General features: G+C 57.5%; 3 protein-coding genes across 4 annotated transcripts in view; 1 reads left to right on the top strand and 2 right to left on the bottom strand.

Moving 5' to 3' along the window:
* ESPN (espin) overlaps positions 1 to 5,833 on the top strand; it is a 49,094-nt gene extending 43,261 nt beyond the window's left edge. Inside the window, exons 9-13 of the mRNA XM_006885792.1 lie at positions 231 to 376; positions 463 to 726; positions 4,923 to 5,002; positions 5,083 to 5,094; positions 5,686 to 5,833. Coding sequence (XP_006885854.1) covers positions 231 to 376; positions 463 to 726; positions 4,923 to 5,002; positions 5,083 to 5,094; positions 5,686 to 5,833 — 650 coding nt within the window. The remainder of the gene's footprint in view (positions 1 to 230; positions 377 to 462; positions 727 to 4,922; positions 5,003 to 5,082; positions 5,095 to 5,685) is intronic.
* A 1,689-nt stretch (positions 5,834 to 7,522) lies between these two features.
* Positions 7,523 to 11,933, bottom strand: TNFRSF25 (tumor necrosis factor receptor superfamily, member 25). The gene is made up of 10 exons (XM_006885918.1): positions 11,768 to 11,933; positions 11,144 to 11,287; positions 10,781 to 10,915; positions 10,233 to 10,400; positions 10,069 to 10,147; positions 9,288 to 9,343; positions 9,082 to 9,189; positions 8,875 to 8,912; positions 8,059 to 8,239; positions 7,523 to 7,851 (listed from the first exon to the last, which is right to left on the bottom strand). Exons 1-10 carry the CDS (start codon positions 11,931 to 11,933, stop codon positions 7,523 to 7,525), a joined length of 1,404 nt encoding a protein of 467 aa, XP_006885980.1.
* Positions 11,934 to 13,192: 1,259 nt separating this feature from the next.
* Positions 13,193 to 23,544, bottom strand: part of PLEKHG5 (pleckstrin homology domain containing, family G (with RhoGef domain) member 5) — a 34,533-nt gene continuing 24,181 nt past the window's right edge. For both annotated transcript variants that reach the window (XM_006885791.1, XM_006885790.1), the window contains 19 exons: positions 23,033 to 23,135; positions 22,593 to 22,653; positions 22,223 to 22,314; positions 21,450 to 21,586; positions 21,250 to 21,255; positions 21,038 to 21,183; positions 20,292 to 20,501; positions 20,020 to 20,208; positions 19,617 to 19,712; positions 18,858 to 18,908; positions 18,517 to 18,666; positions 17,977 to 18,087; positions 17,694 to 17,843; positions 17,451 to 17,588; positions 17,157 to 17,276; positions 14,917 to 15,049; positions 14,714 to 14,829; positions 14,435 to 14,628; positions 13,193 to 13,982 (listed from right to left, as the gene is read on the bottom strand). In XM_006885791.1, coding sequence (XP_006885853.1) covers positions 13,193 to 13,982; positions 14,435 to 14,628; positions 14,714 to 14,829; positions 14,917 to 15,049; positions 17,157 to 17,276; positions 17,451 to 17,588; positions 17,694 to 17,843; positions 17,977 to 18,087; positions 18,517 to 18,666; positions 18,858 to 18,908; positions 19,617 to 19,712; positions 20,020 to 20,208; positions 20,292 to 20,501; positions 21,038 to 21,183; positions 21,250 to 21,255; positions 21,450 to 21,586; positions 22,223 to 22,314; positions 22,593 to 22,653; positions 23,033 to 23,135 — 2,993 coding nt within the window. The remainder of the gene's footprint in view (positions 13,983 to 14,434; positions 14,629 to 14,713; positions 14,830 to 14,916; positions 15,050 to 17,156; positions 17,277 to 17,450; positions 17,589 to 17,693; positions 17,844 to 17,976; positions 18,088 to 18,516; positions 18,667 to 18,857; positions 18,909 to 19,616; positions 19,713 to 20,019; positions 20,209 to 20,291; positions 20,502 to 21,037; positions 21,184 to 21,249; positions 21,256 to 21,449; positions 21,587 to 22,222; positions 22,315 to 22,592; positions 22,654 to 23,032; positions 23,136 to 23,544) is intronic.

Genomic DNA, 23,544 nt, shown 5'->3' with positions numbered 1-23,544 from the left:
GGCCCTCAGGAGGGGGCCCCACACGGAGTGAGTAGGGCCGTCACGGGCCGGGAGCTGAGGACCCACCAATGGGGCCCCGAAGATCACTAGCTGGGCTTGGGATCTGGAGGGCTACCCTAGCCCCCTGCCCATCCTGGCTTGGGGAGGGGACAGCAGAGACAAGTGGGGGGAATAGGATGGCAGAGACGTCCACTCTCCAGATTAGGATCTTCTCTCCTGCATCTGCTCAGGCACCAAGTCTTTCAACATGATGTCCCCAACGGGCGACAACTCGGAGCTGCTGGCTGAGATCAAGGCGGGCAAGAGTCTGAAGCCAACACCGCAGAGCAAGGGGCTGACCACGGTGTTCTCTGGCAGCGGGCAGCCGGCTTCTCAGGTAGGCGTCCCGACAAGTGCACCGCCCCGGCTCCCCAGGTCCTGGCCCGCCTGCTGCGCGCTCAGCTCCGCCGCTTCTCCCCACAGCCCGACTCGCCGCTGCCGCATGTGTCGCCCGCGCCCTCACGAGCCCGCAGCCCTACCCCGCCGGCCGCCGGGCCCCAGCCGCTACTCAACGGCAGTCTGGCCCCTGCGCCGCCCGCCACCCCGGCGCCAGGCGTGCAGCTAGACGTAGAGGCGCTCATCCCCACGCACGACGAGCAGGGCCGGCCCATCCCGGAGTGGAAGCGTCAGGTGATGGTGCGCAAGCTGCAGCTGAAGATGCAAGAGGAGGAGGAGCAAAGGAGGAAGGTGGGTGGGGTGGAGCTTCCTAACCCGGCCTGGGGTCTTAGTTCTCCAAACCCTCCTCTCTCTGGGCTATTCTTCAGCCAGAGACTCCCATTTCCATTGTAGGAAAGCAGACTTGGAAACACCCACTTCTGAGGCTGAGGCATGGAATCCATGCTACCCCTCCCTCCAATTTCTTTGAAGTGACATGGCAGTGTTTACTAAGCTTTAATGCACCTTAGAGGGCTTGGGATCTTGTTACAATGCCAAGTCCCATTCAAGAGGCTGTTTTGAAGAGAAGGCACAGCCCTTCACCACAAGCCCTGGGTGAGGTTGAGATGCTGCTGCGGGTTCAGAGGCCACACCCCGAGTAGCCAAGAGGGCTTTAATCCCCAATAGACTAGCCTGAGTGTTACCCTCGCACTGCCTGTTTCCAGTAGTCACCGAGATTTCTCCCACCTCATTTTTCTCATCTGTAAAATGGGTTAAGGATTGTTTGTCATGCATTCCTTCAACCATCATTGCGTGTGAGCACCATCTGTGTACCACACATCATTTATCGTAGGCCCTGGGGATTCCTGGGTGGCTGCAAGTGGTCAACCAACAAGCACACACAGGGACGGCACACACTGGCTTGTGAGGGTGATGAGTTTCACAAAGGAGACAAGAAAAGGTGAGGTGAGGGAATGAGTCACAGGGGAGTCAAACGCTGATTGTTAAGGTCATGACCAGCCTCACGTCACAGGCGAGTCTTGGAAGATGAGCAAGAGTTGACCAGGAGAGTAGAGCAAACGAGAGGAGAGGTTTGGAAGTCCTTCCTGTTCAAGGACTAGGGGAGAGAGAGCTCAGTTGCCTCCTGTAAGGAGGATACTTTCTTCTGGAGCAGTGATGTGGCATCATTGTGTTTGTCTGTTATGAACTTGGGAGGGAGGGAACTCCCCAGGCTAGAAAAACTAGGCTTCAGAGTGAAGTCTAGATAGAGAAAAGTGAGGAATAAATAACACAAGCAGTGGTTGGCAAGCTTAGCTTTATTCATTGTATTATTAATTGCAAAGGGGGGTTTGGTAGTGTGTCCCACTGAATCCATAACTTTAGCCTCTTTTATGGAGTGGATGGCCCCTCCAGGACCTCTCATTGGGCACCTATGGGGAGGCACGGGAATTTGAGCTAGGATCCATTAAAGACTCGGGTGAGGGAGGGCTGTCATGCATCGTCGCAGTTTCAGCGCCTTTTGCATGTTCCTTCGGTGGTGTAATGAGCGACCAACCCAGGCGTGGAGACCCTGATGCCTTCCCACCCGCCCTCCCTGCCTCTGCGGCAGCACCAGCACCCAACAACCAACTGTGCCCATCTGTCGGCGACCCAAGTGGACCGTGCCCAGAGCCTGGGCCGAAGCTTTGCTCCTGTGTAGTCGCCAGCCAGCCAGGCGTGGCCCATCCCAGCAAACGCAGCCCGTGGAGCCATTACACCACCTGGTCCATGCAAAGGGCGCCCCCCGGCGACACCCGCGGGAGCCGGAGCCGGGCCAGAGGGAGACGCACCTCCCTCCCCTCTCTTGTCTTCCCCGCTTAGCTGACAGCCGCCAGCCCATGCTGCTACCCTCCCGAGGGCTGGAGGTACTCCCGAGCGCACAACGCCATCCTTGGGCCCTTCGGCGAGCTCATGACCCAGGCTGACATCCTTCGCATCGAGCAGCAAATAGAAAACCTGCAGGTGTTGCACAAGGCTCAGAAGCTAGAGGCGCGCCTGGAGCAGCTGGAGCTGGAGCTGGAGCAGCTGCTGCCCATCTCCGCCGCGCTGACTGCGCCGCGCTTCACCGTCGACCCGCGCCGCATGCACGGCCGCGCCGCTAGTTTGCCCGCCTGGTGCAGCAAGATCTCCACGCTGCTCAAGAGCATGGCCTCGCTGTTGGCCACACTGGGCGGCCGACCCACGCACCTGGCCGAGTTGCTGGCCGCCGACACGGGCCAGCCGCTGGCGCCGCTGCCTGATGCACCCTGGAGACCCGGGCCGCAGTGCCTGGGCCGCTCGCATTCGCTCAGCTGGTGCCGCGACGCTGTGGCGCGCGAGATCCTCGAGTGCGGCGTCTCGGTGAAACATCTCTGCGCCACCTACGAGCAGCTTGCCCAGAACTCGGCGCTCGCGCGGGTTCCACGCCGCAAACTTTCGGTATCCGTCCGTGCCCCGGGCCGCGAGCCCCTGCTCGAAGAGTACTACGTGACCGCTAGCTCTGGCGAGCCCAGCATGGACGCTTCCAATGACTTGCTGCCCGAAGGCGAGACCCTGTGCGCTGGAGATCGGTCTGCGGCGCCAGACCGCCAGGGGGCGCTGCCAGAGCCGGAGCAGCTCGTGCGCCGGCCTCCTCTCTCCACTGAGCTGCAGGGCGTCCAGGACTACATCGACATGCGCAAGGAGCGCATCGTCTACCTCTTCTTGGAGCACTGGCGCAAGTGGACCTGCCGGCCCGCGCGCCACGCCCAGGCGCGTCTACGGAGATTGTTGCCCCGCATAGTGGCTGCCGGCGCCGCAGCAGATCTTGAGGTCGCGAGAGCGCCCCAACCACCCTCGGACGAAGTCCCTGACGGCCGGCTGCGGCACCTCCTGAAGCAGAGGCAGGTGGTGGACAAGCTGCTGGGTCGTTGGCGGAAGCTCCGAAGACGGGCAAAGGCGCACGCGCTCTGCGGCCCAGGCCTGGCGCACGGCGTGTATTGGCCAGAGCAATTTCTGCCGCCCCTCGACGGCGGCGGCGCGCCCCCGCGCTACGACAGCCTCACGCTCGACCTCTTCATGCTAGGCTATTTCCAGCTGCTGGAGATGGGCCTGAGCCGCGAGGAGCGCAAGTTCCGCCACCTGCTGTGCTACGAGATGTTTGATCGGTTGGGTAGCCACCCCTGGGAGCTGATCCGCCAGTTCCACCGCGTGGTACTAGAGGAGGTGGAAGCTGGCCGGCGCAGCTGGAACGATGACTTCGAGGACATCAGGCGCCAGTTCTTTGGAGATGGCTCAGAGGCTGAGCTGGCCAGGAATGAAGAGACGCAGGAAGAGGAGGAAAAAGAGGAGGAAGAGAAAGAGGCAGGGGAGAGAGAGCTGACACCAGAAGTTGCTTTAGCTGAGGCAGAGGACTGGCCGGGAGTGGAGCCTGTGACACTGGTCCCTGCCCCGCAGCCGCCGCCCCCTCCTGCCCCGCCGCCATCCCCACCCTCTGCTCCTCCTAGTTCTGAGACCCTAGAGGAAGACCCGCTGGAGCTGGTGTCTGAGATGGGCGAGTTCAGCAACGAAGACATCTGCCGCTACATTGACCGTAGTTTCTCCTTTTGGAAGGAGAAAGAGTCTGAGCTGTTTGACATTTGAATAGGGGAACCCCAGGAATTTACCCTCAAGCCCCATACCCTGGGCTGAGATGCTTGTTTGATGTCTTCGTGACCAGAAGAGCAGAGTGAGGGTGGGTGGTCTTGGAAAGCTCTACGTGCCCAAGCCTTTGAGGCCTCATCATTACAGGATGTGGAGCACTGGCCAGGAGATGTGGGACATGGTGTCCCCCTCTGGCTGTAGACCTTGCTGGGATCAGTGTGGAGCCAGGTGGAAGACGCAGCCTCTGGAATGAGGGTCTGAGGTCCCTGTGACTCGTGGCTGCCTCCCTAAGGTCAAGGGAGTGGTATGCAGTGTTGTGTGCTGTGTGACGTATGCTGATCCATTCTCTGTACCAAATAATAAAACTCTTTGCTGTCAGGTGCTTGTGTAGGAGGATCCCACCCCATGGCATCGCTGCCCCCTAAATTGAAGAGCTGGTGCCCACTTCATCTGGGGAGAGGACAGGTGTGGGCCAGAAGGTCCTTCATGCAACACCAGGGTGCTGCTGGAACCTGAACTGGCAGGAGCTGTGAAGGCCACATCTGGGTCTGCCCAGAGACTCTAGGACCTGGGCCTAAGGTCATCTGTCCACCTACTCTTATGGAATCAGACTTAGGCTTTCTTGGGATTATGGCAGCTTTGATGCTTTCTACTACTACTCCCTCCACTAAGTGACCAGCCCTGGTCTCAGAAGCCTCCTCTAAGGGGGCTGTGGCCAAACACCTTCATCCTTTTGCCCCATTGAAAGGCATAAAGATCTCTCTAGCCCTACTCCTCCTAGCTCCCCTCCCCTCGAGCAGGATGCAGCTTCTCCAAACCCTCAACTTCCCAGCCCTCGCTGGGCCTGAAGGTCTGTGGTTGTGTTTCAGGAGGAGGAAGAAGAGGCCCGACTGGCCAACATGCCTGCCTGGAGGCGGGACCTCCTGCGGAAGAAGCTGGAAGAGGAGAGGTGAGCAGGGGTCCTCGGGATGCAGGGCCTGGCAGGGTGTCCGGACTGTGACAACTGATGCTGTGTCTTTTTCCTTCTAGGGAGCAGAAGCGGTGAGTGTGTAGCTGCACGTGACCTGCCTCCTCGTCTCCCACCCAGTCACAGAGGCTTGTCCTTTAGTCCCCTCTTCCAGTCACATCTTAAGGAAATTCCCATTGTCACTTTGGCCACAGCACACTTTGTTCCCAGTAATGGCACCATACATTTTTTTCCCAAAGAACTTGCCTCTGTCCCTCATAACGGCCCCTATGTCCCCAGCCTTGTCCCCAGTACCCTGCTCCCATCTCGCACTCACCCCAATATCAAGACTTTTCCTTCAGCCCCCATTGAGCCAAGTGCTTGCCCGCGGAATAACCCAGCACCTGTGCCCCCTGCCCACAGTAACCCAGCCAGGGCCTCCCACTCAGCAGCTGCTGTGCCCTCCTGCCCCAGCCAATCCCATATGAATTAACATCTACTCCTCCCAGTGGGTTTGGTTTTGGTTGCCCCAGCACCCTTTGCCTTGCCACCTTTACTCAGCCCCTCTGCGCTTGGTAGCCCACCCCCCATTGGTGACCCAGCCCCGCTGCTGACCTGGTGCCTGACCCCACTCTCCAAGGATGTCCCTTGGGTTCTTCCCTCACCTCCCACCTTGCCCCCCTCAGGAAAGAGGAGGAACGACAGAAGCAGGAGGAGATACGGCGGGAGAAAGAGCAGTCGGAGAAGCTGAGAACGCTGGGTTACGACGAGACCAAGCTGGCACCTTGGCAGCGACAGATCATCCTGAAGAAGGGCGACATCGCTAAGTACTAGGCATGGCGACCTCCTGTCCAGAGTCAGGGGAGCCCTGGGGCCCCAGCCCCCGCTCCAGCCTGCGGGTTGTGGCGGAAGCGCTAGAAACCGTGCTGCCTCCCCTCCTACAGCGATACCCCCCCCCTCTCCGCATCCCAGCCCGGGCTGCGCGCCTCAGCCAGTCAGAAAAAGTGCCCAAGCTGTTGACGCAAAAAAAGATGCTGCTTATTTGCATGCTGATTTACATGTATTTGCATATCTGCTGAAAGTCATTGCGCAGAGGTCTCCTCGCCCGTGGGTGGCGACTTTGTTTTCCTGCGGGGCGCACGCCGCTTGCAGCCCCCTCCCCCGCACCCCGGAACCCGAGCAGCGGGCGCATCCTGGGCGGAGGCCCCGCGCTGGGGTCGGGGCTTTCCTCCCTCTTTGACCCAGATCTGCGCTGCCCAGCCCGGTCTCATTTCCCATCTCTGCCGAGGGTTTCCTCTCAGTCATTTGTTTACCAGAAACGGTGAAAACTGCAAATTGCCTGTGGGTCAGAGGCTACCGCCCCCGGGCCGCTTCTGCCTCCCTCCGTTAGGTCTGCGCCCCTGCCCCACCAGGCTCTTTTCACTACCCCAGTGGAGGGAGTGGTGGGTGAGGGGTTCAGAACCTGTATCTTCAGTAGCTGCCGCGCCCCCCATTAAAGCTCTCTCAGCCTCTGGCCTCCTGCGCGCTCTCACTCCCTGTCGCTTCCTCTTTAATTTTTGCGGGTCTCGGGTTAACTGGACGCAGGCGAACGTGGGACGGGGAGGCTGTGTGACTAGAAGGCATTCAGCTCTCCAAGCCCCCTTTTGGCAGTAATGTAGCTAAGGTATGTAAGCTGTACAGGGCACCCCTTGAAAGGGGGCGCCACTGAGTAGCTAGCTACTCTTGACCTAAACCCCCAAATAAAACAAAAACCCAAAACAAGACAACCCTCAAATGTATTGCGTGGAGTCAGAACCGAGTCATAGCCGACCCTCTCAAATGACTTACATCACAGAGGAGCTGGTGGATTCGAACTGCCAGTGTTTGGGTTGGCAGCGCACTTACTAAGTCACCAAACCTAGCAGATCTGATGCCCTTCCTCAAGTCAGTAGACACAGAAGTACTCGAGGGGATGCCAGAGAGGCACCGAGTGCAAGGCAGGGACGCAAATACTGACCTACAGCAGGACAAGAGCAGGGTCTCTACCATCCCTATCTACTAATCGTTAAAGTGGGGATGGCTTAGAAATTGTCCCTCGGTGCTCTGCACCATCTCCACAATTGCCGTATTTGTCATTGGTGCAATTTCCTGTGGATATGCCTTTGCTCCTTGTCGCAGATACTGGGGTGGCATGACCCCAGCCCTTTCAGTGACTTCCAGGAAACCAAATTCAGCACACAGTAACATCCCGTTTCACGGAAACACCAAGCAGCTGCTTTTCTTCAGCGATTTAATATCAAGGCCTTGATCACGGAGGTCAAGGAAGGGTATAACCCCCTCCTGACCTTTCCCTTGACATCTGTGAACGTTTCTGACCTTTAATCGGAATTCTGGGGTAAACTGGGGAGGCGGCGGGACTGACATGCACTGCTACACAGGGCCATGCCAGAGACTTAATAAGTGACATAAAATGTCTACACGCATAAGTAACTGTACTTAGGGCTTCTCCGAGGGCTCCCCGAGCCCCGATGCGACAGACCCAGATCACGGGCCACGCTGTAAGCGGCTACGCAGGTCTTCTGCACAGCCGTCCAGTCCCATGCGCTCCAGGGCCGCATAGACAGCACCCAGGCCAGCCGGTTGCTGTTGGCGCCAGCGCTTGAGCATCTCGTACTGCTGGTCACGGAAACGACCAATCTCCACCTCCACAGCCTCGATCTCTGCCTCGCGCAGCCCCAAGGTGCGCACGAACTCCTTCCAGCGCCTCGCGGGCACCGCGTCCACCACGTCGTACAGCTGCGGGCCAGGCTGGAGCAAGGCGACTGCCGAGCCTGCAGGGGGCGCTGGCGGGAGCGCGGGCGCCAGGGGCGGGCCTGGGGCGGGGCCAGAGAGAGCCAATGGGAACGTGACTAGAGCTGGGGCGCAGGGGTGCGGCGGGGGGTTGGGGGCAGGGCTGAGCAGGGAGCCCTACAAGTCTGCCAGGGACCAGGAAGGAGGCAAATGGTGCTCAGGAAACTACAGCTTCCCACCTCGGACTCAGGCAAAGGGGGCTAAGGCCTCAGACCCCTCAGCTCACTTACCAAGGGCTCTGTTGGGCAGCTGGTCCCAGGGCCATGGTGCCTCTGGGCAAATAGCTTCCTGGGAATTGGGAGAGCCAGGTCTCCAGCTGTTGCCTACCAACTGGACAGTGCAGACCTTGTCATTGCTGCCAGGTGGAGCCAGAAGACTGTGGGTGCTGTCCAGGGATGAGGGGTGCGTGGCCTGGAACCCCCAAGAGGGAGTCGGGGGTCAGTCTTTTTTGCTGCGATTTCTGAGCAGCAGTGAACACAGTCCTCACTCAAGAGTGCAGGCATCCCCTTCGCTTTCTGCCCAGCCAGCCACCTCCCACCTGAGATACACTGACCCTCTCTCTGTCTCCAGTTTCCAGGCAGTCTCCACCTCACCCTCCAGGCTAGGCGAGGTCTCTCATCATAGCCTTCATCCCACCAGAGGTTCACTCTGCTCATGTGACTGCAGCCTCCCTGAGGGAGGGCAGAGCTGGCCTTGTTTACTGAATCTCAGCTCTCACTCCCTCATTAACTCCGTGTGTCTCAGCCTGGCTGACAATGGAGGCTTGTGCATAGCTATGGTGCTGAACACTTTCCTGGTGTTCTATGTTCCCCTCCCCCCCTCAAAAAAAGAAAAAAACAAATCAGCAAATGGTTGAATCACAATGGTCCATCCCACTGTATGTTTCTGTGAATTGGGATCAGCTTTCCAGTAGCTTAAAAGAAAAAGCCACCAACATGCCACACACTTGGGCACCAGGGTTAGAATAAAGCCCAGTCTCTCCATAACACAGGCAGAAGCCCCAGTGCCTGCCTGGCACCTTCTCAGCACATCCCTGAGACTCTTACCTGCAGGGGGCTCAAGACCTCCCTCCCAGCTTCATCTGCTAAAACAAACAAAAAGACTGGTCAGCTCCCAGGCAAGGATCCTAGATTCCTGTCCACCCAATTCCGCCCCCCCCAGACTTTCCTTGCCTCAATTTCCCTCCTGTGTCAGGACTGAGTGAGGTCTGAGATAGGCATTCTGACCCCAGGCTCCCAGGAATATGTGCTCACCAGGAAACGAGGGCTTTTGAAGCTGGCAACGACGGTATATGTAAGTCAGCACAGCACCGAGCAAAAGTGGGACCACCAGACCTGCCAGGAGCACCTGGACCCAAAACACTGAAAGAGCAACTAGTGAGTGGGTGAGGGGTGGTCGCCAGCCACCTCCCCTTGGCCTATCCCAGCCCTCCCACTTCCATTCCTAGCAATCTACATACTCTGCCTCCAGCCACAGACAGCAGCACAGGGCTCAGGACAGCTCCCAAGGGTGCTCCTGTGAGGGAAGTGGGTAGCATGAGGTACAGGAAGGACATATATGGCAAGGGCCACCCAGATCTGCCTCATAGCTCTTTATCCGGAGGTTTTTCCTATTCCCCAGACCTTTCACTTGTGAACCTCACTTAAGTAAATTCCAGAAATGCTGTTGAAATATCACCTGTGTGCCTACCAATAGCAACAACCATTTACTGAGCTTCTTCCAGACCAGACTGAGGATCATTAGAATGTCAAGTTCAGGGGGGCAGTTTGGCCCATTTTGTTCCCTGCTGCATCCTTAGCCCAAAGAGTGATGTCTAGAAGGTGTTCCATTAAGTACTTAGGGGAATGAGTGAATGAATCAAGTGTTTTACTCTTCACAGCACTATGGAGACTCTAGTAACAGCCTCCTATCTCAAGCAGAGAAAGCACATGGCAGAGAGGTTAAGTAACTTGCTCAGCTCAGGTTTTGGACCCATGCCAATAAGATTCTCTTTACAAGCAACGTAAATCTAAACTTTAATATATGGCTGCGTGAATCCTCTGGAAATGCATGCAGCTCACAATCGTCTTATTTATCTGGCATGGAATGAATGCAGATTTTCTTCTAACTCCTATGTTTGCCTGAAGTGGGGTCCATTCATGGGTCAGGCTCTCTCCACTGTGCCCTTCATCCCTGAGCTGTGACCCTCCACTCCGTTTCCAGCCTCCCTCCTCCCCAGTCCAGGGCAACCAGGCAGTTACGTGGGGCAGGGTGCACAGACATCACCATGATTGTAGAAGCCAGGTAGGCAAGATCCGCAGTCAGTGTCTCTGCCAGAACCTTTGGTCCAAAAGATAGGGTGGTCAGGATCAATGAGGAAGGAGGCAGAACAGACAGTTGGGGACAGAGGTTAAGCGGTACTCACAGGACACTTGCGGGTGGCGGTGCAGGGCCTTGCAGTCCAAGCATGGCCGGCAGTGGAAGGGGGAGCCAGCGTTGCAGAGCCTGAAGGAGCACTCAGGGAACCAGCCTGGGGCACAGCCGCAGTGGGTGTCCGCCACTGCGGAGCAGTTCCTCTGGGCAATCTGAGAGGCTGATGCGGGTGCAAGGAGATAGGAAAAGCGGAGTGGTCAGAGACCTCCATGGCAGATTCCCCCAAGACTGGAGACCAAGACAGACCAGAGAGAGAAGGGAACCCCACAGCAAGGAGAGGTACAGCCATGACTGAGGCCAGAGGCCTAGCCCAAAGGCCAAAAAGGTAGATGGCGTCCAGGTACCTGAGGCAGGATCTCTGAGCAGGGACCTGGGACAGGGATCACAGAGCACATACACCCAAGCTGTGGGCCCAGTTGTGGCTTCCTTCAGAAAGACCCCGTGCCCACCCTTCATTGATTCATTCATTCCCCAGCACTCCAGGGGCTGCTGGGCCTGCCCCTGATCTCCCTGACCCCTAAACACTAGGCATCCCCTCACCCTGCTCATCACAGTCCTGGCAGCGGGCACAGCGGGTCTCATGGTGATTGTCCCTGGCTAAGAAGGTGCCCTGTGGGCATGGAAGGCAGGTGATAGCGTCACAGGGCATTGTGCATGGGACCTTCAGATAGTGTCCTGTGGAATCCAGGCAGGGGTCAGACAACAAAGGGTGCTTCCTGGGGTCCCCAGACTGCTCTATACCACCCCCACCTTCTTGTCTCTTCATCCCTACTTCCCTCCCACCCCCATCCTACCCCTACCCCCACCCCCACTTCCTGGGGCTGCATGCCACCTTTCTGCTTCTCTACTTGACCCCTCCTGCCCCAACTACCCCCTGCCCTCCACATCCCAGGGACCACTCACCTGCCGGGCAGCCTCTGCAACAAAACAGCTCATTCCTCTTCCTGGGATCTCGGGCACAATCACACCCAGAGCTAGGAGTGCTGCCCTGGGCTCCCTGCAGCACCAGGAGGAGGGCCTGGGGAGGGAGACTAACTCCTGACTGGTCTGCCTCCACGTGGGCATCGCCTGGTTAGTCTCCCCCATTCTTGAAGCTCCTGGAATTTCCTATCAGAGCAGCCCTGTTCTAGGGCTCCTGAACAGAAACGGTGTCCATGGGGAGGGACTCATTTCCTTTCCCTGCACAGACCAGGCTTCTCAGAGAACTTGGTGCGCCTTCCAGGACCTGGCACCTGACCCTTACCTCACCAGAAGAGGACTGGGGTTGCCCCTGCCCCCACTATTTTGATGTGGGAGGCACTGATACTTCTCTGCCTGGGGCCCCCAGACCCCTCTAGCTCCTGGGAGAGTGTTTCCTCCTAGCGGAAGGGCCCCGCCCAGACAGAGCTTCTAACTAGGCCGAATGGTGGGGGAAGGGGTGCGGAGCAGCCCCCAGTGAGGCTAGGAGCGATTCACCCGCCAGGGCCCCTTCCTCTGTCACCGCTGCGCTAAAGCTCCCCGCTGTCCCCAGCCCCGAACCCCACTCACCGTGGCCACCGCAGCGCAGCGCCCGGGCCATGACTCCATGCTCTGTACGCACCGGCCCGCTCACCCCAGCCTCCACCTGCCAGCTCCGCTGAGGCCACCAGCAGGACCCGCCCCGTGCACCCCCGAAAGCCCGCCTCAGAGTGGGGGCCGGACGGGGCGTGGCCATTCCCCGGAGCTCCCCAACCTGCGCCCGCCTGCAGCAAGTCTCTCCAGGATTTATGGAGGTTGGTGAGGCACATGTGGGACTGGGCTGATTCCAGTCATCGAAGCTGTGGCTTTGAGCTCCGGCCTTGGACAAAAGATCACCCCTCTCTGAGCTTGGCACTCACAGCACGAAGGGGCTACCGGACTTTGGTTGGAAACCCCACCTACCCAGGAGCTCTTGTGGGGGGTGTGAGTGAAGGGCCTCTCCCCTCTACTCTCCCCTCTTCGGTGTCCTAGAAAACTTGAGCAGAGCTGGGAACTCACAGCCTGGCACAGCCATGACAGGGCTCCTGGAAAGCACCAGGGGAGACTCGGAGGGTGAGTGACCTTGTGGCTGCCGCAGAGAATCAGCCTGGCCTTCCCCTGCCCTCCACTCACCGCTGCTTCCCACTGTCTCTGAGAGACCTGTCCCCCTGCAGACAAGGGGACACGTGAGGACAGGAAAAGGGCCACAGGTGAGCGTAAATCCACCTGAACCAGGAAGGGAGTTCCAGAAGCAAAGCACTGGATCCAGTGGAGTATATACAAGTCTTTATAAAAGAACCAAAAGCTTAATAAATAGACAACTTTACATGAGGCCCAACCCAAGGCCTGTGGGGGCAAGGGAAGGGCAAACGAGGGGTGATGGGCAGCTGGAATCGCATGCCCTGGAGCCCAGCCCACAGTGGTGAGCTGGGTCCCTCAAAGAGGAGCCACAAGACCCTGCCTGGGTGGACCCAGGCCAGGTTAGTGAGGGTGCGTGGGTGGGTACTACAGCCTGGGCCCCAGGCTCTGCCAGCATCTTCCCTACTTCTATCCGGACAGTCGGACAAAGTGCAAATTGGCCCTGATGGCCAGCGAGGACCTTGCCTGCCTCCAGCCCCCTGAACAATATGAGGCAGCGGCGGGAAGAGTCGCTGGCACCTGCTCGAGGCATATTATCTGCGGTCCCTCGGTTACCGGCACCCTTGGGGAGCTTCCTCTGCTCACACCTCCCTGTGGAAGAGGAGAGGGAGACAGTGCTTCCTGGGCTGATGACTCTCACAGAGGAGCCCAGGTCACCTTCCGCTTCCTTCTCGAATCCCTCAAGCCCCCTGCACCACCGCCCCAGGAGCTACTCCCAGGCAGGCCCTGGGACAGCTGGTGTCTGGTTCCCTCGCCCATCACCATGCCCGCCTTCTGTCTGCTCCCAGCTGTGACTGCCAGCACTGACCCACCTGCACCCCAACCCTGCCAGGTCACTCACGAGGCAGTGAGCGTCGAGTTGAGCAGCAGGCTGGTCCTGATGCGGTAGAGCTGGGCCAGGGTCAGCTTCCTGTGCTGGGCAGAGATGCTTGAAGGGGGCTCAGGCTGGACCTTTACCGAGGCCCCTGAGGGCAGCTCTTGGCTGTTCTTTGGGGTGGAGCCTCCGAGCTCCAGAACGGGGCCACTTGTCCTATCATCAGGCTGTGACAGGTCAGGGCCACTGGCAGGGCTGGATGCCCCCCGGCAATCCCAGCGGGGCCTGGCTTCCTGAGAGGAGCTCTGAGTCCTAGTTCTGGAGGTTGCAGTGGCCAGGCAGAGCTCCGACAGGCTGCGGCTGGGCGCTGGGGGCGCCCCACAGGTGGCAGTCCCTGACAGCAGCTGGAGGAGGTTGCCTTCTGATTTGGACTTGAGCAAGTGGGGCAGGCGGGGCAGCAGTTGAACAGGGGTGCGGCGACGGAGACGGGGTGAGGGTGACGGTGAGGGTGAGGGGGCTTGAGGCAACTCTGAGGGCCGGGGCGCTGACTCCAACACAGAGGCTGGAGCCACAAAGTCCTGCAGGGAGGTGGGTGACAGGGTGCCGTAGGCAGAGTCCATGGAGCAGGAGCGGCCATCCACTGGGCCCAGGGGCAGCAGCTCGCTGGTGGGAGTGATGGAGGAGGCTGTGGTGCTGAGGGAGATCTCGTCTGACTGGGAGCTGAAGGGACCACCCTCCAGCTCCGGAGAGGATAGCGTCTCTCCAGGCTCTACCACGACCATGGCCAGCGTCTCTGTGGAGCCATCCGAAGCACTGTGGGACCGGAGGAGAGAGTCAGCCTGGCCAAAGGAAGCCTGGCTGATTAGCGCAGACCCTGGCCAGTCGACGCACAGAGGTTTTGAGTCTCAATGCTAACAAGCCTGTGGTACAGGTACCAGATGTCCCAGCAACAGGTGCCCACAACAGACATCAATAATGAGCACAGCAAAGTCTACACCCTCCACCCAGCCCGCCTGCAGCTACCACTAACTGATCAGATGCGGTACTCAATTTGAAAACCCAGTCACTATCCCCTTAGAGTCTACCCAGAGATAAACTGCACCTACCTCCATGCATGCCCGCGCACCACACATACACACGCCCACACGCACCCACTGGTTAGAAACATGAAGCCCTTTAGAGGAAGGAGACACTGGGAGTCTTGGGAGTATGAGGGTGGAAGGCCTGCTCTGCTGGGACTTGCTGGAGGTCTCGGGCAGGCATACCAACGCTGAGAGTCAAGGCTGTTATTGCTTTTGCGCAGAATGGTGGGGGAGCTGGCAGCCGAAGTGCTGCTCTCCCCGTCTTCCTCTTCTTCTTCCTCTTCCTCCTCCTCCTGCTCATCTTCCTCTTCCTCCAGGCTCTGCAGGGGCGACTGGCTGCCTGGGTGCTCCTGTGCACGCAGCTGCTGCAGCTGGTTCTGCACAGGGCAGACGGGCTGTAAGTGGGCCCTCACCAGGCCGCCCTGCCCACCTCGCCCACCTTGCATGCCACTCTGTCCTCACCTGAGCATTGTAAATGGCGTCCACCCAGCTGCGGCACAAAGCCTGGCCGCTGGCCTGGAATGTGTAGGCCCCCACGGCGCTACGGAACTCATTCAGGTAGATGAGGAGGAATGACCCTGAAGAGAGAGAGCCCTTCGTCAGACATGGCCAAAGTCCTCCGCCCACCAGCCTCTCACTAGGAGCAGGGGACTGAGGGTCCTCACCAGGATCCCGCAGCTCCCGACACACAATCTTGTCTACCAGCAGTGGCGGCCTGATGACCTTGGTCCTCTCCGCCTTCTTCACTGCTTTCGTTACCAAGAGCAGGTCCGTGAAAAGGAAGCAGTACACATCCATCTAGGGGGAGGGAGTAGAGGCCTTGAGCATCAGGGCTACGCTTCTGGGGTCTCAGGCAGGGGCCCTCAATCTGTCCACAGTAATACCCTCCTGGGGTGGGGAGACAATTCTAGCAAACACTTCCTCCTAACTAACCTACCTCCCAAAGAGACACTTACGTGAAATGAAAATAGAGACCCCAAACTGGATGCTAAGAAATGGTTAAGAAGGCCAACTTATTTTTGTTGTATCTATCTTCCTACATAGAATTTTCTCTGAAAATTCCAGTAAGTAACAAAAAGGAAAAAAAGGAAATGAAGGTGATGTTCCTTCATGGAACTATTCGCTTGTCATTTATCTCAATTAAAAGCTTACACTTGATAAAAGAAGTTGGAATCACGTGGACATGAACGTTAACGGCTAAACAACACAATAAACAGAACCAACTCCTTGACTTGTACATGAGAGGAACAATGAGAAATCAAACAATTTGCAACATAAAAAAGTTTACACTAAAATGCAGATGGAAAAAAAAAAGTTTACACTAAAAGTGAAGGCTGGGAGGAAAGAGAGGCGGGGGTGGGGTGGGGCCTTCTTTTTCTCCTTTCCTGCTGACAGCACGCTGTGAGATTTGGGTTCACCCAAATGATCAGGGGTCCTCTCTCCTTCCTTTTCTTTCTTTTTCATTTTAACTCTTTTGCACGGCTCACCTTTCACTACTTATACCTCTGTTTTATTATCTTAATAAATCTCTGTCTTATTGTCCTCATAAACCTTTTTCACTTGTTTGGCTAAAAAATGAAAAAAGCAAAGGGGGAGACGAACCACCCAAATAATGGTTATGATGACAAGGGAACCACCCTCACTGTAAAACGTGTATAGACACTACTGAGTAGGAGTCCAATAGGTTGTGTAAACCTTCACAGAAAACATGATTAGACCTTTTTTTTAAAAAAGAGAAGGTAAAACGGGGCATTCTCATTTAATGCTTGAGTGACAAAGTTTTAGAAGAAATAGTAACGATGGCTGCCAACGAGTGTGAGTAATGAGTAATGCTGTCCAATTACATATTAGAATGGATAAAATGTTCTACATACACAGAGAGCTCTGGTGGCTTCGTGGTAAGGAATTATGTTGTCAATGCAAAGTGCACAATTTGAATCCACCAGCTGCTCCACAGAAGATGGGCAATCTCGTCCTGTGCAACTTACTGCCTCTGCGAACCCATGGGAGGGTCGGCTACGGGTTGGTCCCAACTCAACAGGACACAACAACAATACACCTTACCACGATAACATTTTTTTAAAGTTAAAAAAGAGGAAGAAACGGGAAGCGATTTTAAAGTGACAATTTGCAGGATGACTAAAAAAAACCAGCAAGGTTGTGCTTGGCTTCTCGCCCACCCAGGACCCCAGTGGCACTGGCCGGTCAGCAGGCCAGGCCCCTCCTGGACTATCTGTGATCATGCAAATTCTGAACATAGCTAATGTCAGATGCCCAGAAGCCAATTCTGATGTCAACCGCCTATGCTGGAGGCTCCACAGAATTGTCAAGGCTGTGACTTTTTGGAAGCAAATCGCCAGGCCTTTTCTCTGAGGTGCCTCCGGATGTGTTCATACCATTAACTTTTCAGCCAGCAGACGAACACTTAACGGTACCACCCAGGGATTCCCTGTGCATAAAGAGTAAAACCACTTGCTAGTGAGTTGAGTTGACTACCTACAACTCATGGTAACCCTGTGGTGACACGGTTTTCAATGGTAAGTTTTATACTGTTGTTATGTATCAAGTCCAAAGAAACTCATAGCTGATCCTCCAGTGAGTTTTCAGACAGTGTACTCATATGGGAGGAGACTGTCTTTCTCCCTCAGAGCATAAGGTGGATTCAAACTGCATGCCTTTGGGTTGGCAGCACAACTCCTTACATAAGCCACCAGGGGTCTCTAGGCTTTAAACTAGAAGCAAAACCTGAATCTCTAATGACCACCTAGTCACTGGGGTTTGAATTATTGCCTGTTGACTTGGTAGCTGAGAACTATCTGTGGGTGCAGGGTCCCTAGGAAGTGTAATCTAAACCCATACTGAGCAAAAGAGAGTGAGGTGGGAGAGGGCAGAACCCTGGAGTCACCTTGCTGTCCTTCCCCTCCTTCATTCTCAGGCTCCCCTCCAACAGGAGTTGCCGCGTCTCTTCTGGGGAGGCCCCAGGGATGGGTACAGTCAAGTCCAGTTGCAGAAATTCCTTCAGGAGCTAGTGTGTGGGGCGGGTAGATAGTTATAGGGGTAGTCGCTCAGGCATTCGATACCCCATTTCAGCTGAGAGTCCTCAAATAATGCCACCAGTGTAGCCTGTCTGCAAATCTGCCCTTCTTTCTCCTCCCAGGAAGCCCTGGGGGCACCCCCTTTTGCAGACACAAGCACCTACCTTGTCCACTTCATCGCTGCTGCTCTCCACCACGTCGTAGGTGTCAATGCGGCTCACCACCGCCGCCAGCCGCTGCTGTTCCTGTCGCTGTCGCATGGACGCATTCACGTGGTGGATGAAACGCTCCACCGAGCTGATCTGGGGGTAGATGAGGGGGTTCGGACTCAGGGTCCCGGAGGGGTCCAGGGTGGGTCTTTGCTCCGCTGTACCCTTCCCCCTGTTCCACGCCACCAGCCTGGTTACCATGGTAACGATGGCTTCCTTGGCACGCGGCTCATCCGTCTTCCTCAGCACCGACTTGAGCAGCAGTGGGTACTTGGTGAGCCGCTGGTGGGGCTTGGCCAGCATGTCACTCAGCTTCAGTCGCTGGCACTGCTGGTGCTTCTCGGCCCACTGAGGCAGGGTACAGGGGTGGAGCTCAGGCAGGCTTGCACCCCACACAGCCCCATCCTCAGGCCCCAGATCACACCCTCAACAGCTACCTTGGCACCAGCAGCCCAGGCCACCTAGCCCCAGGTCCCCTCACCGTGACATATGCCCGGAAGAGGTCGTTGTCACGCAGCAGGCCACGCATGTACTCCATGCAGCCCTCCTCCTCCATGCAGTATCGGATGTAGGGCTTGAAGAGCGAGCCGAACTAGCCCAGGAAGGGAGAAGAACCGATGCTCTATTACTGTGTGCTCCCTGCAGCTGACCTGGCACAGGACGCTTCTCAAAAGCCCTTTTGCCACCGCATTTTCGCAACCACCCCTGGAGTGGGTAAGTTTATGAGTCCCTGTATCCAGATAAGATATCTGAGCCTTATCAACAAGATCACCCTACACTTGGCAGGTCGTTGTCCATGACCAGGCGGGGGTGGGGGGTGGGGGTGGTGGTGTCAAGGACGAACAACAGACTTGTAATCTTGCCCTTGGCCACTAGGGGTCGTACGGGACCACTGAAGAAGGTGGGGCTGGGAGTGTGTGTGAAGACGGAATCCGCTGCGCTTGGACACCTAGCTTTCCCCTGGCTGCAGTGGCGCCCAGCCCTGCCTCAGTGTACCTCTGTGCCCAGCCCTGCCCCATACCATCTTAAAACCCTTGAGGAAGTCCCCGGGCTGCAGCAGCGCCCGCGTGCGCCGCGCCTTCTCCAGCACCGGTGCCATCACGCTGCCCCACAGCCCGCGATGCAGACGCGCGATCTCTGGGATGTTGCTGAACAGGCGCTCCGCCTCCACCTGCGCGGGACAGCAGGTCAGCTCGACCTGCCCCTCGGCCCCTCACCCTCGGCTTGGCCGTGTGCCACCCTATCATCAGCCCTTCCCCATCCCCCTCGGTATCAGGCCCGCTTCCTTCTGGCAATGCCCCGCCCCTCCCCCCCCCACCCCCACATCCTCGTACACCTCCCGGCTGTCAGTCCCCATCGCACCTCACACAGCAGCCCGGATTCTTGCAGGTTCAGGAGGGAGCACAGGAATAGCTGTGAGTGTAGAAGGCGCTGCAGCTCAAGGCGGGGAGTCCCCCCAAAACCCACCCAGACTCAGAACTCTCACTTGTTCCCCCTCTGAGGAAGACCAGGCAGCCAGGGACACAGAAGGAGGGTTTACCCTTTGGGTTCGCACCAGGAGTGCACAGGGAAGGCGCCAGTTCTCAAGAAAGGGCTCGCCCCAAAGTTCCACCTAGGGGCACCCTGCCTGGCTGGACACCACCAGAGGGAGAGTCTGGGCGCAAAAGACCTTGCAGCTTCCTGGGCCCCTCCTCCACCTCTCATCTTGGGGGGTTGGGCTCTGGAGTGCTTCCTGCAGGAAGTCTTCCTTGAACTCCCAAACCCAGGGTGGGGACACCGCTCCATCTAAGCGCCCACACCTGAACCTTTCGGTGTTTGTCAAGTCTGTCTAGTGTGTGGGCTGTGGGCACCTGGCAAAGGCAGGTGTTCAGTAACGGTTCTGAACAAGGAAGGTGAGGCCTGGTCTGCGTAAATTCAGCTCTACGCAACGTGCTCTTCCAAGTTCCCAGCCTGGGGCGGGACCCTGCTTCCAAGGGTATGGTCCATCTATAACTTTCCTGTCTGTTTTGCTGCACACCACCTGCCCTTCTGTAAAAGGCCAGCTCAGGTACCACCCAGGAAGAGGTCATGAGTGACAGACAAGGGACAGAGGCGAGTGGGGTCGCCACAGGCCACACTCACGTTGGTGATCACTCGAAGTTTCTTGATATAAGAGGCCTCTGTGTGCAGGAGTTCCCACACTGCCTCCTGCTGGTGGCACTGCCGACGGGTCAGCTTCTGAAGGAGGGGAAGGGAGGGTCAGCCAGGAACCTCAAAGTGCATCAGGCAGGCCAGTGAGTGGCCTTGGAGCCTTGGAGTCAAGATATCCAGTTTCTTGGGCTGCTGAAACTGCCCAGCAACACAAGGACCTGTTTTCCCACAGGGTGTTAACACCAACAGCTGCCCCAGGTGGGTCTCATGGAACAGCCTGTCCATGAGCTCTCACTGGGGCTCTGAGGGGTGGGGGTTAAGGAGAGGGCTGCCAGGCCTCTGAGGGGTGGGGGTTGAGGAGAGGGCTGCCAGGCCTGGGGCTGCACCCACCCACCTCATGCCCATCAATGAGCTCCCTCCAGCTGTCCTCCAGCCGTAGGCAGGCACTGTCCTCATCTTCATCCTCCTCCTCCTCCTCCTCCCACGAGTCATGGTCGAAGCGCAGTCTCCGGGGCAGCCGGGGCAGCCCGAAGAGGCTGTAGGAGTGCAGCTTCCCCTCCAGTTGCTCCATCTTGTCCACCTCCTGCAAGGTCAACGTCAGCGTCCAGACGGCCACCTGACAGACCAGACAGCTAACCCTGCCCCAGGATTCCCGAGGTCACTTACCCGGCCAAATGCGCTGGTGCTGGGGCCTGAGCTGAAGAAGCCACTGAAGCGGCTGGCTGCCCGGTTCTTCCAACTGTCACCACCGGCACTGCTGGGACCACCACTGCCACCGCTGGGCAGAGAGCAGCTGGAGGGGGCGGGGGGCTCCTGCCCAGGGATGCTCGCCTCCCCTAAGAACTCCAACATGTTCTTGCGGCGGCGACCAGGGGCCTGGGCGGGGAGGGGGGGACGGACATCATGACCAGTGTGTCTTGGCCCGCAAACCTCAATAATGGTGAGTCTCTCCAGGGTCACAGGTCAGCCTGTTGGTCTCTGCTCCCCCACCCTGGGATGTCACCTTTCCTGGAACCCATCATGCTCTGGGGACTGGAAGGTCCAGACCACCATTCCCTAGCCACTCAGCCGCAAGTACACACAGGGTGTAGAGAAACACAGTTAGACACGCAGATGCACTCACTAACACAGCTCCCATGGTGTCCCAGGAACACATGTACACACAGTCAGTAACAGAATCCCTGAGCAGAAAACCTCTCTCTCTCTCACACACACACACACACACTCCCAGAGACAAGCCCCACCACCCTGGTGTGATCAAGATCCAGAGGGGGCCCCCACCAAGCCAGTCCCATGTTCCAGAAAAAGAAATGCCCCCTCGAGAGGGGGCAGGTCCCCTGGAAGGAGGGCTTGACTCTGTTAGAGCCCATGGCCCTCTCCAGCCTCACAGTGCCACAGCTCCTCCTCCTCACCAGGATGTCGAGGCTCTCCCGGCGGCTCTGGGGGTCCCCTCGCTCTGGGGTAGGGGCCCCAGCTCCCGCTGGTCGCAAGATCGGCAGACTCAGAGACTTGGAGTCTTTCACTCCCTGCTCCACCTTGATTTCATCCCCGGGCTTGGCTGCATGGTGTACGGGGACAAGCAGAAGTCTTCAGGACCAATTGTAGAGGGACACTGGGCCCCAACCTGGCTCTCCTGAGAAGCCAAACCAGAGCGTGGCCGCCCTCCCCCTGTCGCCTCGCCCTGGCTGGCAGACACCTGTATGGTAATGAGCTTCTGGAAGCCCTGGCCAACGGCAACCTGAAGCCTTGAGGGAGCACCCATCTCTGCTGGCCCCGCCAGGTGCCAGTCACCTGCCCACACTGCTCCTACAGCCTGCCACTCACCTTTGACCCGCAGGTAGTGTCCTCCGAACCTGTAGGCCTCAAAGGTGAGGGACAGAGGCGTGTTGGACTGGTCCAGGTAGATGTCCACTTTGCCCAGCGCAATGCCCTTCCTTTCAAATACAGGCAGCAACACTTCCCTGGCACCAGAAGTGAAAGTGTGAACATGAGGAGGCTAGTCACGAGTCGTTCTCCTCCCCAACCCCGGCCAGCTGTCCACCTCCACACAGCCTTTCTGACAGAGAAAGGAGACACACACAAGGACAGAGACACAGGTGCATACACATGGTCACAGAGGTGCACGCACACAGTCGCACAGGTCTACACACAGACACCATGTCTTTACACATACGTGACTCAGAAAACACAGATACACAGACACAGGCATGCACACCATGGCAGACGCACTCAGAACAGTGACGCCCACATCCTAGGCCACATATATATAGGTTAGAATGTACAGGCATGCACATCCACCTCCACGTTGCCCAAAGGTTCACATATACTCTTGCACGTGTCTACACACAGACCTACATGCCTATCTCTTACCCAGTCTGCACACCAGGGCAGTCACATAGCTGTCACCCCCAGGCACCAGGTCACACACACACACAGCTGAGACACAGGTAGGTACACAGACTCCCTCAAGCTGGTGTATACACCACACCAGTCAGCACACAGATGTGGGACCCACTCCTGGAAAAGCCACCTTTCAGATCGGGTCCCACCTGCAGAGACCTGCCTCCACCCATGCTCTCAGCCCCGCTAAGCCCTACCCCAGCGATTTCTTCTTCATGGCAGGTACGATCTCCATCTCGATATCCACATTTAGGTCGAATTTCAGGGTGAAGCACTCCTTGCTCGGGTCCTGGGAGGACACACCCACTGGTCTCTCCACTGTTACCCCTCATCCTATGCCCCGCCCTTGCTCCCTCCTGCCTGAGGAGATCCTGGAGTGCCTCACCTGGGTGAAGGGGGGGCAGTGCACAGTGCAGGGGAGAGAGGTGAGCAGGGGACACACACTCACTCCTGGCCCCCAGTGCTCATACAGGAGTTCAGAGCAGAGAGGTCTAGCCTCAGGGATAGGAAAGGGCCCAAAGGGGCAGAGGTCTGGGAACCCCCTTAGCAGCCTGCGGAGTCACTTACATCTGTATGTCTCCTCCTTGCTTTCTTTTTGGATAGTTTCAGGCCTGTGCTCTTCCGGTCCCTGCAGAAGGACAGGAGGAAAGCATGGACCCTCTCCAGGAAGGATGTGAATGAGGGTCATGGTAGCTCACCACCTCTCATCCCAGCTTATCAAGCAATTCAGGGACTTCTCAGACACCTACTGTCCACCAAAGGGCTTGGCGCCCTCTGGTGGCCAACACAGGAGTCACATCCTGTGGTCTCTGGGAGTGGAGTCAGGACATTCTGAAGGCTGGCAAGGTTGGGGTGATCTCCTCCAGGACTCAGGGCAGTTGCAGGGATGGAATGGGGCGTCCCACCAAAGCACCTGCTCCTTATATTGCTTGTCTGAGATCCAGTCTTGGGATCCCCTCACTTCTATACCATAGGTATCTGCTCTTTCCACCTGCCCCCTCACCTACCCTTTGCCATCCATAGAGCCTTCATCCTCCTCCTCCAAGTCCACCACAGGACTGGTACGTGGGGGGCATGACCGGGTGGACACGTTCCGGGCCAGGACAGAGCCTGAGGAGGAAATTGGGCGGAGAGGTTATGCCTCCTTTTCTATGGCCTCTTCCTTAGCCTTCTAACATGGCCAGGGGCCCCAGTGCCTGTACCCAATCTTGGGATTCCTCCCTCAAACTCACTAGGGCCCCAGAGTTCTGTGAGAAGGGACTCAGTCAATGCTTATCTTCTAGCCCCCCAAAATCAAAATGACACAGGTGACACTCTACCCCACCACCAAGTCCCCTTGGCCGTAGCTTACCCCTTCTACAAAAAGAAGGAGGTAAGTCCTTCTGACCCCTCCTCAATGGAGAAAGCAGGCAGGGGACTGGTGCACCTCACACAGACAGACGGCTCGGGCTGCACCCCTATTTGGGTGTCCTTGTTCTGGCCCTCCACCCCACTTCTGTACTGTCTGAGCTCTGCCAGG

Source organism: Elephantulus edwardii, unplaced genomic scaffold, assembly GCF_000299155.1.
Source record: "Elephantulus edwardii isolate Elephantulus edwardi_28Jun2011 unplaced genomic scaffold, EleEdw1.0 scaffold00045, whole genome shotgun sequence".
NCBI lineage: Eukaryota > Metazoa > Chordata > Mammalia > Macroscelidea > Macroscelididae > Elephantulus > Elephantulus edwardii.
Note: the sequence above shows the minus strand (reverse complement) of the source record. Positions and strands in the feature narration are given on the sequence as shown.